We start from the raw sequence: 19,169 nt of genomic DNA, 5'->3' as shown, positions 1-19,169 counted from the left end.
TCAGTAAATTCTGGTTATGGCTGGTTTCTAGCATAGCAAAGGCCTCTAATCCTAGCTCTTGCGTACAATTCTCAAACTTAAGCCTAGCTCATGAAATTAGAAACATACAATCAATGTATTTTGTTCACAGGCCAACATGTCTTCTTACAATTCTCTAAAAACAATACAACTTTATTTCCCACATTTGCAATAGTTTAAATTTTTCTGACCTCCCATTTGTAATACACATATAAAATACCTCTTATTTTGTCTATTAAGTTATTTATTTATTAAATGTAAGTGCCATTGACACTCAATGAGTATCCCAACGTTTGCAAATTTCTTTTAAAACTTATATATAAAATGTTAGTAAAGGCCAAATTGGCACTAGATTCTGCTGCTCACTCTCCAATAATTTGGAAGATCATTTATACAATGTATTGAAGCGCTTCACTAAAGAGGGTGTCTCTTCAAAGAAGGAACTCAGAAAAGAAATTCTGAGTTCCCTTTTATACTTGGCATAACAAGAAAAGTATAGAGAAAAAGTTGATCAGAGAAATCATCCTACCCATTTACATCAGAAAAATGGACAATTTGCTAAACATCCCATAACACTAAATGTGAATATGCTCCCTTAGACTCCAACTTTCACTTTCCCAAAATTTTACAGAGAATAGCAGCTTCCACAATTCTGATTTTTGTAGGTGTAGACAAATCACAGAATCTGAATATTTTTCTCAAGTCCTTTGATGCTAGTTTAACCAAGTACTAGTCTGTGGCAGGTTTTTTTTATTGCTTATTCCTTTATTATTGATGGTTGATCTCAAAGGCGGAAGCTATATATCCCTTCTTCATTGACCACTCCAAAGTTGGTTGTTCTACCTGGCTTTCTTCTATAGCTTAAGTTTAAATATATGCTCCTTCCATAATTCCTTTATTTTAGTTTCACCCCAAATCATTTTAGCCCCTTTATTTTCACTTTAATTCATTATCCTGGAGGGTCCCTGTTGCCTTCTTCACCTATTTCCAAACCAATTGGTATTGAGAAAGTCTTTCAGTATACTGAGTAAACCTTTTGAGTTGGTGGGATTTGGACAACAATATATCAGCTTGCAAGATAATATTTTAATAAAGAGGCTAGCTTGCATGGATGAGCTCGAGTTGCATTCATTGAATACTGGCAAATATTCAAATAATGTAGCATATCCAATTAATTCAAATAATGTAACCTCAGGTTCTATACATAATTGCACAAATTACTTATATTTCATCAATTATCAGCAGTTCTTCAGAAACAATGGAGTTTGTGCATTGTTTGGGGATAGTGTGAACTAAAATGTTTTATGTGAAGTACAATGAATATGGTATATGTCTAGAGAATTTAGGGTTAAATACTGTAGGTATCTACACAAGCTTTTGATAGTCCTATTAGCAACTTTCTTAAACTCTGAGACAAATTCTTGTTTACCCTGTTTAGCAGATTTAACAGATTAACAGAGTTGGAAGGGAGCTTGTTGATCATCTAGTCCAACTCCCCTCCCAAGCTGGTGACCCTACACCATTTCTGACCATCCCCTATCCCACCCACCCACGCAACAGGATACTAAACCAGAAAGGTTGGGGACCACTGAGTTAAGGCATCAGGCTAGAAATTGGGAGACTGAGTTCTGGTCCTGCCTTAGGTATGATGCCAACTGGGTGACCTTAGGCCAGTCATTCTGTCAATCATTTCCAAAATCATACCAAAAAACCTGAAGACTTGTCTAGGCCAGTGTTTTTCAACCACTGTGCCGCGGCACACTAGTGTGCCGTGACATAGTGTAAGGTGTGCCGTGGGAAAATTACTTTATATATAGTCAATATAGGCACAGAGTTAAATTTTTTAAACATTTTCTAATGGTGGTGTGCCTCGTGATTTTTTTCATGAAAAAAGTGTGCCTTTGCACAAAAAGGTTGAAAAACACTGGTCTAGGCGATCCAAGGGCACCAAAAGGAGAGAAAAAGAATTGCTAACAAAACAGTTCATCCATGTTCCTCAATAGCTGCAACTATTTGTCTCCTACTGCTTTTTTGTTATCTGTTTTATTATATTAATATATCCTTTATAATGCATTTTATTGTCTAGATGTTTTTAACATTTGAAAACAATTTTAATTTCATAGACTTTGGCCAAAGCAAAGTATTAAAATATTTAAGTTATGAGATATGGAAAAAGTAACTAAATCTGGCAAACATAGGGAAATTGCAAATAAACATCAAAACCCATTTCTGTAGTTTTGAAAAGCATTATGGGACAGCATATAAGTCAAAATGCTATTGCTATTATTGCTGCTTCAGTGTTTCATTTTCTGAATCACTTTAATGAGAATAGGTGCGATTGCTGTATTTAAAGATAAGGATACATTTTGGAGTTCTGTTAAAGTAGAATAATGCAGTCAAGCAATAAAAATAATACACATCAGTATTGCAAGTTTCAAGCATCTGTGTAACTACATGTCTATGAATAATTAAACCAAAAACCACCTTCTCTAATTTGGATTGTAGATGGCATGCCATCTTAACTTGATAAAAGGTACTCTGAGCCATTGATACACCTTGCCTATATGCAAACAAACGGAATTTTCATACAAGCATAGTTCAAACCCCCAGCTTGCTTGACTATAGTTTAGTAAGATACATGGTCTCCCAATGGGAGGACAATAAATGGTGGTTTACAAAACCACTGTGGATAGATTTCATTTTGGCTTAATAAGTTCTGTCTCTCTTCTGCTTGCCAAGACACATCCCAGAAGGCAGGCGCCTACAACTGGGAGCCTAAGCTGTTAATTGAAGGCAGCAGCTGCCACTAGAGAAAGCAAATGGAGAAAAAGTGCCTGGCGGGACCCAACCTGGCTTCATGAAATCCACAAGCCTTTGCATCCTCTCTCCACAACCAAACCACTCAAACTAGAAAACAGCTTGAACTTCATTTAGGAAGAAGAACATCTGGAAAGCGCAGGCCAGGCAGCCTCTATAGGGAGGATTAAACTAAAGAGATATATATATCAGCCTTGCCTTTTCTTTGTGACTGAGGGACGGCTTGGAAAGCCCGCGGACAGAAGCTTCATCCGCAAGCAGCGCCAACTCCACTTTCTGGGTTCCCGTTTCCCCGCCGTCGCAAGGGGCAGCACCGGCCTTCAGCGGGGCCTGCAAGCAAGGCGGAAGAGCGGCGTGGTCCCGCCCACCACCGTGGCGACTAGGCAAGGGCCCGGCCTTTGGCCCGCCGGGCTCTAATAGCTGGCGCTGAGATGGCCCATTCGAACGGAGTCTTGCAGCCGCAAGCCGAGACGGCCGAAGTGACCGCGGAGCAACCGGAGAGCTACCAGCTTCGCCAAGAGAACGAGCTGCAGGTGCTGGAGTCCATCTACGGGCGGGACTTTCAAGACCTGCGTCTTGGCCGGCCGTGGAAGGTAATACGAAAAGACTGGCTGGGTTTCCTGTTTGTCGTTATTGTGCAGATGATGTCCGATGTTTTCAAATTGGGAAAATCCAGGCAGAAGCTCTTGTAGATGTAGATTTATTGATGTGTGCATTAAGCGGATTTAAAGGTGGCTAGAAGTTCCTTTTTTGAGACTGAACTTTTGGGTTTTTTTGCCCCAATCCTTGTTTTCACCTGTCCTTTCCTAATTGTTGTTTGAAACCATTTAATATTTGAAGGGGTATTAACGACTTTCACCTTCCACATTCACATCCAAAAACGACTAATCCACTGGAACAGCCATCCCATGAAGTAGTATGGAATTTGACTCGTATGCAGATATGCCTTATTCTTGTGAATCTATAACAGGGATCTATTTAACCTGGTAGCATTCATAGTTTGCTACAAACCCATCCAGCACTTGCATTGGCTGTAGAGCAATTGGATGGAAGTAAATTACAACAGGATGTGCTATGTAAAATTAACAGCATGGTGCAGTATGCTTCAGTAATTTCAGGTTATGCACATATGGGTACATATATACATTCAGATACATACATGAGTTAATTTTAATGGAGACAACTTGATAGTTATTTATAAGGTGGTGTTGTTAGCTGTGAAGTCATGTCCGACCCATCGCAACCCCATGCACAATGTTCCCCCAGGCCTTCCTGTCCTCTACCATCCTCTGGAATCCATTTAAGCTCACACTTTTGTAAGGGAACAATTACTAAAATGTAATTAATGCCAAACAAAGGTGCGGTTTCTGTACTTCACTTAAGTCTTCAGTATAATTTTACAGTTTTAATGGTCTGGTCTGGCAGTAATATTCTTACTGTAAGAAACCTCACTGAGATAAACTAATTAAAGTGCAATGTGTAATTTTTGTAAAAAATAAAATAAAATGAGATAACTGGGAATTCAATCAGGATTCATTCACAACCAGTGAAAAAATGTACAACCTATACTATAGAATTTCTCAATTATATATTTCTTTAGATTCCTAAAAGTATATGCTCATCATATACACATCTGTTATTAATTGTTAATAACAAGTCCTACTGTTGCAAGTGCTAACAATTAAAAGACTGCACATGTACACCCAACCCGCTACTTACTTACTTTACCCTTTCGTATTCTTGGCTGAAAACCAGAGATAAAACTTGTAGTTTTGTGGGTTAAACTCAAACCCCATTGAACTCTTTAGCCTAGCCTACTTTAGTTTTAAGGGGATAAAACTAGATGACACCTTCCTCTGTATAATCTATGTGAACCTCCCAGGAAAAAGTAGATCTTAATGAAATAAGTATATCATCTCCATGGATCAATTTTTTAAGACAAAGTGATGAGATATTTTTTGTATTCCGGCAATTACAGATATAAAAATTATACAACCCCAGTTTTACTATCTGAATTTTTTTTTAAAAAAATAGCATAAGAAATTGTGAGTAATGTCCTAATACATATTGCTTTAACAGTGTCGCAAAATATTTGGCAGATTTTTTTTTAACAAGTCAGGTGTCAATGGTATGACAATGTCCAGCCAATGATCTTCACCAAGTAAATAATTAAATCCATTCCTTCTGCTTTCTTCTCTGGTATTAATCACTTGAGATTAATAAACTTTAGCTTTTACATAGCCCAGGGCTAAACATAGAGAAATATAATTGGAGAGTAAGATTATCCCCAACTAGATAATTTTTTTCTAGTGTGCCTTATTTCATTTTTCCTTCTTGAATTTAGTTTGAGACATGAGTATCAAATGATTTCTTAATATGACTGTTTATCAAAATGAGCAATTAGGATAAAAGTAAGAAAGGGAATATTTTTTTCTTTTCCCAAGTGTTGCTGGTGTTTGGTGAATGTGCCGTGAATGTTAAAAGAAAACCATCAACAACTTATTTTCAATAAGTAATTATGTTTTACTTAAATATAATTAGCAAGGTTATTACTTCCCCAAAGACTTGTTTTTTCCCCAGGACATTTATATATGATGTGTGATACAATCGTTTCTTATTAAAAGCTCTGTCACATATTTAGTTTGTAATTTCCCTTGAGAACAAATTCAGCTTACCAGAAAAATAAAAACTTTGAATCCATTCTTGTGGTCAGGTAGAAAGTCTTTGTTGAGCACATTCAGAATTTTTTTTTTTAATGTTCCAGATACGGGAATCTCCTGAAATCAATCTTGTCTTGAGACCTCAGGGATTAACTGGTGACCACGAAGTCTATGCCAAAGTTGACTTATGGGTGAAATGTCCGCAAACCTATCCCGATATGTGAGTAAATAAAAAAAATCTATTTTATACTTTTTCTAAAATTAAAAGAAAGAAAACATTTTTGGGAGGAAAACCTGGACATAACATCAATAACAGTCAATAACATGTTTTCATGGTTTATTGGAAATAATAGTACTGTTTTATAACTTGGGTAACTCCTTGTAAAACTCCTGTTCTAGTGATTTCTTTTTCTTCCCTCTAGTGTTCCAGAAATAGAACTTAAAAATGTGAAAGGCTTATCAAATGAAAATATAAACTTGTTAAAATCCAAACTAGAGGTATTAGCAAAAGACAGTTGTGGAGAGGTAAGTGTGTAAATTTAACACTACATGTTGAGTGACATTGTTGGTATAATATTTGAAGTTATATATGAATATGGCAAATGTGCATGTGTGTTTTGTGAATATGATCATCAATTTTGAGCAAAAAAATATTTTTCCAGTAATGTCTATTAGCTGAAAAGTTTGTACCAGAAGCATTCATCACATATGTTGCATATTATGCACTGCTGGTGCTTCACACCATGTGTGACAACACCTTTATCTTTTCTTCCTAAGCAATCTGAAGATCACTTTTGCTTCTAATAGCTACTTCCATGATCTTCAGACCTTTTCATTTCTTTCTGTAAATCATTACCAGATGTGAGTCTTCTTGCTGGAATGCCACTTTTAGTGCTGTGTATTTTATTTTTGTTTATTGCACTTCTGTAGTGCATTCTGTGATGCTGTAATAATAATAAAAATTCTCAGTGGTAATCAGTCGTGAAAATACAAAGAACCATACCATTGCAATACTATGATAATGAAAACAAAACGGTAATGAAATGAATATCCATAAAATTAAATAAAGATAAAAATAGACAAGCACAGGTATCAAATCCATTGTAGTAAAAGCAGCTCTAAAGTTGAGAAAGCCCTAAATAAAAGTCCTGTCTTAACAGCCTTGGGGAATGAAATTAGTATAGAATCTAATTTCTATACTAATCTAATCAATCTATAGAAGGAGGCGTTTTATAATTATTAATTAATTTATACATTACTTTTATATATATCCTTGTGTTACTTTTTATCATGCTTGATTAGAGGATTTTCAAAGTCTCTTTGATTACTTTGTGAGTTTTCATTATTTAGCAGGGATTTATTATAAAATTCTCACAGAATATTAACAGGGTCTCATTAGAGTTGGCAATACACCATTAATGCTGAGAGAGATGGTAATATCTAGTTACTTTTAGTAAGCTCAGTGAGGTAGATTGAATGGGACACATGCACAGGCACACAGACGTACCACAAAAGCTGTAGGATACACACAAGGTTGTGGGGGGAGGGAATCATCCCAGAAGAAGCAGTAGTGCATCACATAAATGTTTCCCAAAATATACATATGTACCTGGGAAGCCACTAGAAATTAGGCTTATCTTGAAACATTACATTGGTGATGATGGCAAGCCTTCTGTTTAAGGAGAAAGAACTCTTTAGAATTAAGGATTTCTGAATGGACTGTCTCTTAGCACTATGTGCTATTGTTTCCTGCCCCTCTTTATCAAGGGAGAATATGACTTTTACTCTCTTAGTGAGATTTAATTGTAGCCAAGTCATGTCATCTCTGTCATAAATGCTTGCTTTTTAGTATTACTTATGTTAGCATGTGTTTTGAAGTAATCTAGTACTCTGTTTCCCTAAAAATAAGACCTCCCCAGATAATAAGCACAAACGGGCTTTTGAGCACATGCACTAAAATAAGCCCTCCCCAAAAAATAAGCTCTTCCTGAAAATATTGCAATGTAGTAGCAACCTTAAGGTGACCACACTTGCCACCTCCTGCACCTCAAAAATGATAAGGTTTCCCTGAAAATAAGGCCAAGCACTTATTTTGGGGGTTAAAAGAAAATAAGACCCTGTCTTATTTTCAGGGAAACATGATGCTTCTTTAATTTTTTTTTGCCTGATCTTGTTTTTATGCATTGCAACACACTATAAGATAATTATTTCTTATCCTTCTTCAACAAATGAGAATGTATAGGTGCAAATGGGTTCTAGAATGTTGTTACGAATGAATGTGGAGGAAATTTTTCTAATTATCTGAATAGTTCCTGTTTTCTCAAACTAGAAAATCCTGTTCTATTGTTTGATGGAGCTACATATTATATATTATTTTCCAGTAACAGTGTGCCCAATAAAATAGAGCAGATTTGTGTGTGTTTATGTATCAAAGACCTTGAGACTAAAACATATGAAGAACAATTGCAGGATTTGGGTTTGGCTAGTCTAGAGAAAAGAACAACTAGAAGTGACTTGATAGCAGTATTCCAATATTTGAGGGGCTGCCACAAAGAAGAGGGGGTTGAAGTATTCTCCAAAGCACCAGAGGGAAAGACAGGCAACAATGGATAGAAATTAATCAAGGAGTGAAGCAACCTGGAATTAAGGAGAAACTTCCTAACAGTAAGAACAATTAACCGGTGGAATAGCTTGCCTTCAGAAATCGTGGGTGCTTCATCACTGGAGGTTTTTAAGATGAGACGGGACAACTACTTGTCTGAAATTGTATAGGATCTCTTGTTTGAGGAGGGGGCTGGACTAAAAGACCTCCAAGGTTTCTTCCAGCTCTATTCTACTCTCTTTGAGTCAGTGTTGATTCCTGGACATACAGGTGAAACTCAAAAAATTAGAATATCGTGCAAAAGTTCATTTATTTCAGTAATGCAGCTTAAAAGGTGAAACTAATATATGAGATAGACTCATTACATGCAATTAAGATAGTTCAAGCTGTGATTTATCATAATTGTGATGATTATAGCATACAGCTCATGAAAACCCCAAATCCACCATCTCAGAAAATTAGAATATTACATGCAATCAATAAAACAAGGATTGTACATAGAACAATATCGGACCTCTGAAAAGTATAAGCATGCATATGTACTCAGTACTTGGTTTGGGCCTCTTTTGCAGCAATTACTGCCTCAATGCGGCGTGGCATGGAAGCTATCAGCCTGTGGCACTGCTGAGGTGTTATGGAAGACCAGGATGCTTCAATAGCGGCATTCAGTTCTTCTGCATTGTTCAGTGTCATGTCTCTCATCTTTCTCTTGGCAATGCCCCATAGATTCTCTATGGGGTTCAGGTCAGACGAGTTTGCTGGCCAATCAAGCATAGTAATCACACAGTCATTGAACCAGGTTTTGATGCTTTTGGCAGTGTGGGCAGCTGGAAAATGAAGTCAGCATCCCCATAAATCTCGTCTGCAGAAGGAAGCATGAAGTGCTCCAAAATCTCCTGGTAGACGGCTGCATTGACCCTGGTCTTAATGAAGCACAGTGGTCCAAAGTCCTGTTGCACAGTGGTCCAAAGTTCTCTTTTCTGATGAGACCAACTTTTGCATCTCATTTGGAAACCACGGACCTAGAGTATGGAGGAAGAATGGAGAGGCCAATCAAGCACAGTAATCCAACTGTCATTGAACCAGTTTTTGGTGATTTTGGCAAAATTTGCTGTCATCAGAAAAGAGGACTTTGGACCAAGGAGCAACAGGACTTTCAGCTTTCTTGGCAAGATTTGAAAGTCCTTTGTCATTGCTTGGTTAGTAGGGTTGAAAGAGAAAATGACTGGCCCAAGGTCACCCAGCTGGCTTTATGCCTAAGATCAAACTCACTCATGCCATAACCACTATACCAACTTGGCTCTAGAGCAGAAATTGGCATGAATAAATGAAGTGATTAATCTCCCCCCCCCCTTTTTCTTTGCACCCAATTAAATGTAACAAAGTTTCATTGTCAATTTCCAAAGTTTCAAATGCAATTTAGGCTTGAGAAGAATGAAGGCTACATATCCACAGCAATTATGACTATTATATTTTTCTGCCAAAAGAAACAAAGGCATTAATTTTGAACTTGGAACATTTTGATTATCTATTCAAAGCAGAAATGATATATTTAGAAGGATATGAATGTGCAATCATATTTCATCAAGGTGAAGTGCATAGGTAAATTAATGGGACAGATCAATACAAAGTTCTTTTTTTACTGTTACAATTGTTAAGTGTAAGTGTTAAAAATGATTAATATCTTCTTTAAATGTCTGTATAGACAGTATAATATTAGGGTTATACGAATACTGTCAAATGCAAATTAATAATGACTTTTTAATACATATACCGTATTTTTCACACTATAAGACACACTTTGCCACCAAAAGTCTGTGGAAATGTCTGCGCTTCTTATAGAGCGACTATTGCAGTGGGGGAAAGGAGGGGTGTTAGTGCAGCGGTGGCATTTGTAAGTGCCACCGGGAAACATAGGAGACTTCGCTGCCGAGCAGCTGATTGGCGGTTGGATTGGCCTCCTGCCTATCAGCTTTATAGGCAGTGGTGGCCAATCGCCGCCACCGCCCGATTGCCATTGCCCGTTCACCACCGCTGATTGGGGGCAGTGATCGGCCGGTGGCGAACAGGTAGCGGTGATCAGTAGCAGCGGTGAATAGACGGCGGCAGCAATCCCTGCCACCTAGAACAGCTGATTGGCAGTATGCCGGGAGGCAGATCCAACTGCCAATTAGCTGCTTGGCAGTGAAGGCTCCAGTGTTTCCCAGTGGAGGCAGCAGACATGGAAAAGGCAGACTGTTTGCTGCAAGGACGCTAGCCAGATGAATACTGAGTGGATGCTGGGAGGCAGAGGCAGATTTTTTTTTCTTGTTTTCCTCCTCTAAAGCTAATGTGCGTCTTATAGTCTGGAACGTCTTATAGTGCGAAAAATATGGTATATAGTTTTATTCTCAATCACTGTTGAGAAATTACTTTGTTTCTGCTTTAACTAGTAGGATTTAGAACTATAATATTTGTAAATACATGCCTTACCACTAAGGTATATATTCAATAGAAACACGCATGATACTCATTGTTGAGATGGGACAGGATCTTCTGAAGTCAAGTTTACTTTAGTCTTGTGCTGGTTTAATTATTTAGTTTAAAAGAAAAAAGTCAAAATCAGTTGTGTTTAATTGAAGGATGTGCTGCTGTTTATATAAGTGTAGCCAGTGCAAGCATTTAAACAGTTGTGTCTAGAGTAGAATAGAATAGAATAGAATAGAATAACAGAGTTGGAAGGGACCTTGGAGGTCTTCTAGTCCAACCCCCTGCTCAGGCAGGAAACAATTTCAGACAAATGGCTATCCAATATCTTCTTAAAAACTTTTAGTGTTGGAGCATTCACAACTTCAGGAGGCAAGTTGTTCCACTGTTTAATTGTTCTAACTTACCTTCCTAGGTGATGATATTTGAGCTGGCAGAATACATACAGTCATTTCTCAGTGATTACAATAAACCGCCTTCAAAATCTTTCCATGAAGAAATGCTAAAGAATCAACAAAAGGAACAAGAAAGACTAGCCAAGGAAGAACAACAACGAATTCAAGACCTGAAGAAAAAAGAAGAACAGATGGTGAGAACGTTGCAGTATTTCTATCTTCCTCATCTTATTCATTTCATTTCTGTTCATCTGAACAGGAAAAAAAACCCATGCCTACAATCTGAATTATTCATTTATATGAGTATTGTTACTAATATATTTTGTACTATTCTTCCAAAGGTTGAAGAACTGTACACATAAATAAATCAGTCTACTTTTCCAATTGAAGAGAATGTTCTAGCTCAGAGTTGAACTATGGAGTCCTTAGTGCTCTCTGAGCTTAGTTGTTTGCTTGCAGATGTTTTATTATCCAACTAGGTAACATCATTAATGCTAGTGAATGTGGAGTTTGCTTCCTGTTTATATAGTAAAGCAAAACCCTGCCAATGTTGATGAAGGTGTGATTTCCTCCTTGGTAATTCCTTGATTGCTGTATTCTTTTCTGCTTGATCATTTACCTGGTGTTAATCTTCCAAACTCCTGCTTAGTAAAATAAGATACTGTTCTATCGCATATCAATGAATGTATTTCAGCAACGTGAAATTCTTGACGAAATTCAGAGAAGGGAGGAAGAAAAAAGAGAAGAAAGAAAAAGGAAGGAAATAGCAAAACAGGTATTATAAAAATATTTTCCGTATTGCCAAAGAATAGGGAAAGACGTGTATCAACCAGTTCTTTCTTTCGTAGAATTCTTTATGAATTGGTTCAAAACGCCTTGATCCAGATATGGAGACTGCAAGCCATAAACAACATCTGTATTCTTTAGAAAGATTGGAGGCAGGCTTCTCATTTCCTTTACACCCTGCCAAGGTTTTTGTGAAGCAGTTCGTTCTTCCAAATTGAAACCATCTCTCAGAGAACTTTTAAGATTAGAATTTCTCTCATGATGGGTTTACGAATGTTGGCTGTGGAATTCTGGGTAACATCTTAATGGCCAAGTTTGAAAAACACTGATCTAAATTCTCGGTGGACTTGGGAGCCACATACTTATTTGCTGTTCATCTCAGTGCAGGAATAAGCAGAGGGGAATAAACTGAATTGAGGATAGCAAGAGAAGGTTGGTGTGGTATTCTTACCATAGGTTTATATGTACCAAATCATAAAATGTTAGAATTTTACCAATGCAAACTCCCCCTCTTTCCTAATGGCTACCAGTATGTTTGACCTAGACTACCCTGATGCTTACATTTGTTCTTGGACTCAATAGAGATTTTGTATACAAAAGCAGGGTAGAATAAATGTCTCTGCTTGTTGCCTCAGGTTGCAAACTTACATTGTCAACACTGACTTCTTGAATAGCAAGGAAAATAATATTCAGTTAAGAAAGCACATCATTCTTTAATGCCTTCCCCCTCCCCCCAAGGGAACTGTGGTCAGGAGCCCATCTACACTAGTCCGTGACTTATTGTTTTACGACCTTTCAAAGTTATAACAGCCAAAGAATGGATGATTTATGGTTTGTGAAGCACTCTCAGCCATCATAAATTATTGTACTGCCCCTCCCCGCTATCACATCACTGTATGTTGGGTGGGTCAGCTTTACAATGGTCAGGGTACCCTGTGGTCACGTGAATACAATTTGCATTTTAATTTGTTTGTTTCTGGCAAAAAATACCCATCCAAATGAAAGGGATAGCTTAATGACCACAGCGTTCACTTAATAACCACTGCAAAAAAGAAATATTTACCCCAAATTACTTCTTCTCATGTGAGTGCCTCAATTTATGACCATAATGATTTGCAACCAAATTTTTGATCCCAATTCTGGCTACAAGTCAGTTATTTAAAGGATTTTAGTGCACTAATGTGATTCACTTTCATCGCTACCTATCCAGGAACGCTTGAGTAATACCACTCTGACAAAGCAGGATCCTTCTACTGTTCAAGATGTTGCAGGGAGCAAAACGACTGTCAGCATAACAACTGGTGCAACAGACCATATAGGGAATAATAAATATCGTGCAAATTCCACAGGACGTTCAAAGTATGTATTTATCACAACGGGTTAAGATATTTTAAGAGAATTAATTGCTTTGACTCATGAAATGTCTTGTTTTTGTAGATGCTCATGTCATTTCAAATGATATACAAATTTGTGAAAATTAACAAAAGAACAAAAATAATGAATTCTTCACACATTACAATTACAAAAATAATATTTGTAAGGCTGGATGAATACTTGTTTTCCATCTGTCTCTGTCTGATTATTCTAGTGGCAGGAGACTTAGACATTCTCCTGTGTGCTGCTCCGGGAATCCAATCATGGGTTAACTTAGCCCTCTAGCCTTGAGACTGAGTATGCAAATTTCAAAGTCACGCCTCCTCTGACTGGACTTCCGTTTCCATTCAGTTTCTCTTACTCAGTCCAAGCCTACGAGACCTATTTCAATTCTCTCTTGACTAATTGATAATTTCTCAGGATTAATACTGGATTTCCTTGGTTTTTTCATTGTGGATTTCTTGCTGGTTGGAGGTAAAGCGGCAGTTTTCTGCCAGCCGATTCCTCTCTCACTACTCCCTTTGCAGGGATATCGGATTACTGCAGCTGGAGCGTGGGGCGATCTTGCCGTTCCCAAACGGCTTCTCCGCCTGTCCTCCCTTTGAGTTCGGCGCGCAGGGAAGCTGAGTCTCTCCAGCGCCGCCTTCCCATACCGGATAGCACCCGCCTACGGGCGCGGTCAGATCCGAAGCTGTGGCTTATCGGGGCTGTTCCTCTCCTCCCCCCTGCCTCCCTCCCTTCTGCCCTCGCTGGAGCGGCTGCCGGAGGATTGCATGGATCGGCTGTTTGGGATTTCTCCCTGCCGTTTCTTTTAAATTTCGCGCCTTTGATGCCGGCTGCCTTATTTGGAAGCAATTTCACACATGTGTGATAATGTCTGGGGATGAGAAGGCAGAATTATTCGCGCGCTTGAGACTGCGCGCTGCTTTCGCCCCTCCCTTTTCCCTCACTCGAGGTTGCTGACTCAGGAAGGAGGTCGCTTCTCTCTTTGTCTCTGCTTCCACGTGGCGTTCTTGGCGAGTCCTTTGCAATTGCATTCCTTTGTTTCGCTGATTGAGCTCTTTCAAATTCATACTATGGCTGATCAATCGGTAGTGCAAGGTACTGTCGGGCCAGTTTCTGAGCCCCGTTCCCCTGGCGAGGGGGGGGATAACCCTGGGCCTAGCAAGGCCACGACCAGGGCTTCCAGTAGCAGGCCTCGAGCCTCATCTACTGTTCGGGATAAGTTGCACAAGCGCAAAGATAAGGCCAAGGCTCCCCCCAAGGCATCTGGGGCTCCCATTTGTTCCCCTCCGGTTCTGATTCAGCAGCCTGTTTCTCTGGTGCGAGTCGTTGAGCAGGGTTGGTCCCCTGATATTCAGCTTCCCCAGGCCCCTCTTCCTGAGGTAGGGGTTTTCGGGCCTCAATCTCCCCCAATTATTTCTGAGGCTAGTGGGGCTTCTCTTCGTTCGCCTCCACGCGCTGGGCCTTCTGCCACATTCACCCCCACAGCTGCAGGCCTCAGGCCTCTGGAGAGCCAGGATTTGGACCTTCCTGCTGATTTTTACAGCATGATCTCAGAGGCTATTTCCAGAGGGGTAGATGCGGAATTAATGCGTAGATCCCAGGCCTCCAGGCCTACTCTGGCCTCCTCGGGCCTAGCTCCTCAGGCACTGCAAGGGGATTCTTCCATCCTGCAAACGGATCCTCCTTCCCCTTTCCCCTTGTGTTTAGTGCACAATCTCCTTTAGTGGAGGAAGGTGAAATCCCGGATAGGGATTTTTCTGGTGATGAGGGCCTACCTATGGATCAGCCTACTGCCCCTGGGCTCTTCAGGCACACTCTTTTCAAGTCTCTGCTGTATAAGGCCAAGACTACCGCCCACATGGGGGAGGCGGTTTCTGGAGAAAGTGCTGCTGTGGGCCTGGATGCCACCGAGCGGCTCTTTGCTGAGCAGGTGGCCTTGCAGGATTTTATCCCATCTCCCAAGCTTTTTCTTGATTTAATCCAGAAGCAGTGGGATGAGCCGACCGCAGTTAAGCCTCCAGGGTCCGGAGATAGGAAACTTTACACATCTTCCCCTGAGTTGGAGGCACTCCTCCAGTTTCCCACGGTGGATGCTCCCATTGCTGCTCTTGCTTCACCGGCGTTAATTCCTTCTGAAATTTCAGAAGGATTGAAGGCCGAGGACCGCAAGGCCGAATCGGTCATTCGTAAAACTCATCAGGCAGCGGCGTGGGCCTTGCGTTCCGCTACTGCAGCTTCCTTCTTTAATAGGACTTCCTTAGTTTGGCTGAGACAACTACAGGAAAGGCTGGACCCGGAGGAACTGCGCCTCCATCAGGATGTCACCAAGCTGATAGCGGCCTTAGAGTATTCTGCAGATGCCACCCTTAGCGCGGCAAAATTTGCATCCCGAGCCGTGGTTTCCAATGTGGCCTCTCGCCGCTTGCTCTGGCTCCGCCACTGGCAAGCTGATGTCAAATCTAAGTGGCGCCTAGCATCCACGCCCTTCAAGGGCGGGGCCTTGTTTGGTGCAGTGCTGGATCCCATTCTCATTGAGGCTCGGGACAAACGCAAGGTGCTTCCCTCCACCAGCGCCCGTGTACTTAGAAGGCCACAGCCTTATAGTAGGCGGCAGCCCTTTCGGTCTGGGGACTCGGGGTTTACTTCCGCCCCCTATGTCCCCAACTACACCAGGGGGTTCTCCCAGGCACAGGACCGTGGCCAGGACCGAGCTGGGGCCAGAGACAGGGGGCGCCAGCAGGGTCAAGCGCAGAGTAGACGGTCCTCCCGAGGAGCGGGCAACCGTTCCTTTCGTAGATACCGCTGACTCGCAGGAGGTGGGGGCCATAGGAGGACGTCTCTTGGCCTTCGCCCACCAATGGGCGGAGCTCACATCAGACGCCTGGGCCCTTCAAGTGGTGAGCTTGGGTCTCACTCTAGAATTTCTATCCATCCCCCCGAGGAGGTTCATCAGGTGCCCTGTGCCCAGGTGCCCGTCGAAACGGCGCCTTATGGACGCCGAGATATTCCATCTTCTCACCATCAGGGCCATAGAACAAGTACCCAAGGGGCAGGAAGGCCTAGGGTTTTATTCCATCTTGTTCCTGGTACCAAAGAACTCCGGGGGATGGAGGGCAATCCTAGATTTGAAACAGCTCAATCAGCATATCAAATACCAAAAATTCAAAATGCAGTCTCTAAAGAGCATATTGGCTTCCATCCGCCAAGGCGACATGATGACTTCTATAGACATCAAAGAAGCGTACCTCCATGTGCCCATTCATCCGGCACATCGGAAGTTCCTGCGGTTTCACTTCAACGGCCGCCATTATCAATACCGGGCCTTGCCATTCGGCCTCTCCTCGGCCCCGCGCACGTTCACCAAACTTCTGGCTGTGTTGGCAGCTTCCCTTCGCTCAATTCTAATACGCATCAATTGTTATTTAGACGACGTGTTGGTGTTGTCGTCTTCTCGAGATCAGGCTCTCCGAGACCTACAGGTCACGATGGACTCATTGCGAAACCATGGGTTTGTCCTCAACCTGCCCAAGAGCCATCTGCGTCCAACCACGTCCCTCCTTCATCTGGGAACCACCATCAACTCGATGTCGTGCGAGGTTTTCCTGTCCCCGGAAAGGAGGCAGAGCATATACCATCTGGCGCATCATGTGCTATCTCAACGGCGAGTACCACTGCTGTCGCTGTCCAAACTGCTAGGAAAGATGATCTCCTGCATCGGCGTGGTGCCCTGGGTCAGGTTCCATGCGCGCCCTCTCCAGTGGTTTCTGCTGCCCTTCCAGAGAGCGCATACCAGTCATTCCCGCATCAAGGTGCAGCTTCCGGGCAAGGCCAGGTCGTCCCTGCATTGGTGGATGTCGTACAGGCTCCTCCGGGGATGTCCATTCAAGGAGCCGGACCGCGTTCAAGTTACAACGGACGCCAGTTTATTTGGATGGGGGGCCCATGCCCTGGACAGAGTGGCCCAAGGTCGCTGGTCGGATCAGGAGCTGACGAACAGCATAAACTGGCTGGAGTTGCGGGCCATCCGTCTAGCTCTCCTGGAGTTTCGGGACATTGTATCTCATTGCCATGTGTTAATTTTGACCGACAATGTGGCCTCCAAGGCCCACATCAACCGCCAAGGGGGAACACAGTCCAGAGCTCTGATGCTGGAAGCGGAAAGGTTGTTCCATTGGGCGGAGCCCAGACTCTCATCGATTCGGACGGAGCACATCTCAGGCGAAGCCAACACTCAGGCGGACTGGCTGAGCAGAGCGACTGTGGATCAGGGGGAGTGGCAGCTCCACCCCATTCTCTTCCAGGAACTCTCTCGCCGCTTCGGCCTACCCGAGGTGGATCTGTTTGCTCACCCGCACAACGCGCAGCTTCCCCGGTTTTACTCCCGATACCAGACTCCGGGGGCGGAGGGAGTAGACGCTCTACGCAGTTGGTGGCCGGCCGGCCTTCTTTATGCCTTTCCTCCTCTCCCGATCCTTCCGTCGGTCATTCAGAAGATCTTGGCGGAACAGGCGGAAGTACTGCTGGTCGCTCCGATGTGGCCCAGACGTCCCTGGTACGCAGACCTCGTCCATCTGTCCGTTTCGCATCCTTGGAGGATTCCGGACGACCGGATTCAGCTCAACCAAGGGGCTCTCCTGCACCCGAGCCCTCAGCTGTTGCAGTTAGCCGGGTGGCACGTGAGCGGGCGATGCTAGCGGCCCTTCACTATTCGGATGAAGTCATTTCTACCATTCAAGCGGCCCGTCGCCCGTCAACTACCCGTATTTACGAGGCTACCTGGCAGGCCTTCTGTCGGTGGTGCCGGCGCACCGGGGTCGATCCCATCAAGGCCTCGGTGCCCCAAGTTCTGGATTTCTTGCAGTCCGGCCTCAACAAGGGTTGGCGCCAAACACGCTTCGCCGTCAGGTCACAGCCTTGTCGACGGTGGTCGGGGGTGACCAAGGCCGCTCCTTATCTCAGCACTCGCGGGTTCGGACCTTCCTTAAGGGTGCTTCCAACTTACGACCGCTGACGGTACACCGTTATCCCACGTGGGATTTGACCTTGGTTCTCAGGGCCCTAACAGCTACCCCCTTTGAACCTCTCCATTCCATCAGCCTCCGATTATTGATGCTCAAGACGGCTTTTCTGGTAGCCATAACATCGGCCAGGAGGGTGTCAGAGCTAGCAGCCCTTTCTGTTCGTGCGGATCTTTGCATCTTCCACCCGAACAGGGTGGTGCTTCGTTTGGATCCGACCTTTCTTCCAAAGATAAACTCGTTGTTTCACAGGACTCAGGAACTTGTCCTGCCGGACTTTTGTCCTCACCCGTCTCATCCGCAGGAACGCCAGTGGCACCATCTGGATGTTCGCAGGGCTCTTCGTCGCTATGTGAAACGCACTGCGTCGTTCCGACGATCAGAGGCTCTGTTCGTCTCCTTCCAGCCGTCTTCAATGGGACAGAAGGTGTCCTCCCACACCATCGGCCGATGGTTGAAAGCTTGCATTGCGTTGGCGTATGACACCCACTCCAGACCGGTTCCAAGGCGGATCACTCCTCATTCCACCAGGAGTGCGGCCACCACAGCGGCCTGGGCGACGCAAGCGTCTGTAGAAGAGATTTGCAGGGCGGCCACCTGGGCGTCGCCCTCACCTTTTATTCGCCACTACAAGATTGATGTCTTTGCCTCGGCTGAGGCGTCCTTTGGGCGGAGAGTGTTGCAAAGGGTCCTTCCGTCTGCGGAGGAGCCTGACCAGCCTAGCTCCCGCCCTGGGACTTAATTGCTTTGGCATATCCCATGATTGGATTCCCGGAGCAGCACACAGGAGAATGACCGTTGTCTTACCTGAACGGTCCTTCTATGGGTGCTGCGAAGGGAATCCAAACCCGCCCGCAGTTTCGGCTGGTCAGGGCTCCATTTTGATCGTGACTCTGTGACTTTCTTATTTCTGACTGGACTCGACTAGGTAGTGCCAGATGGCCTGCGGCTTGATTGACAATTGACATATTGTTCCTTCGGTGGACTTCGTACGAGAACTGAATGGAAACGGAAGTCCAGTCAGAGG

At 43.0% G+C, this 19,169-nt stretch overlaps 1 protein-coding gene across 1 annotated transcript in view; it reads left to right on the top strand.

The window, feature by feature from the left end:
• The first annotated feature begins 3,188 nt into the window (after window positions 1–3,188).
• EIF2AK4 (eukaryotic translation initiation factor 2 alpha kinase 4) overlaps window positions 3,189–19,169 on the top strand; it is a 56,123-nt gene continuing 40,142 nt past the window's right edge. The window contains 6 exon segments of the mRNA XM_032229751.1: window positions 3,189–3,428; window positions 5,600–5,715; window positions 5,918–6,020; window positions 10,979–11,152; window positions 11,653–11,733; window positions 12,955–13,103. Of these exon segments, the coding sequence (XP_032085642.1) occupies window positions 3,267–3,428; window positions 5,600–5,715; window positions 5,918–6,020; window positions 10,979–11,152; window positions 11,653–11,733; window positions 12,955–13,103 (785 nt within the window). The 5' untranslated portion in view covers window positions 3,189–3,266.

This window comes from Thamnophis elegans, chromosome 1 (genome assembly GCF_009769535.1).
Source record: "Thamnophis elegans isolate rThaEle1 chromosome 1, rThaEle1.pri, whole genome shotgun sequence".
In the NCBI taxonomy this organism is placed as follows: Eukaryota; Metazoa; Chordata; class Lepidosauria; order Squamata; family Colubridae; genus Thamnophis; species Thamnophis elegans.
Note: the sequence above shows the minus strand (reverse complement) of the source record. Positions and strands in the feature narration are given on the sequence as shown.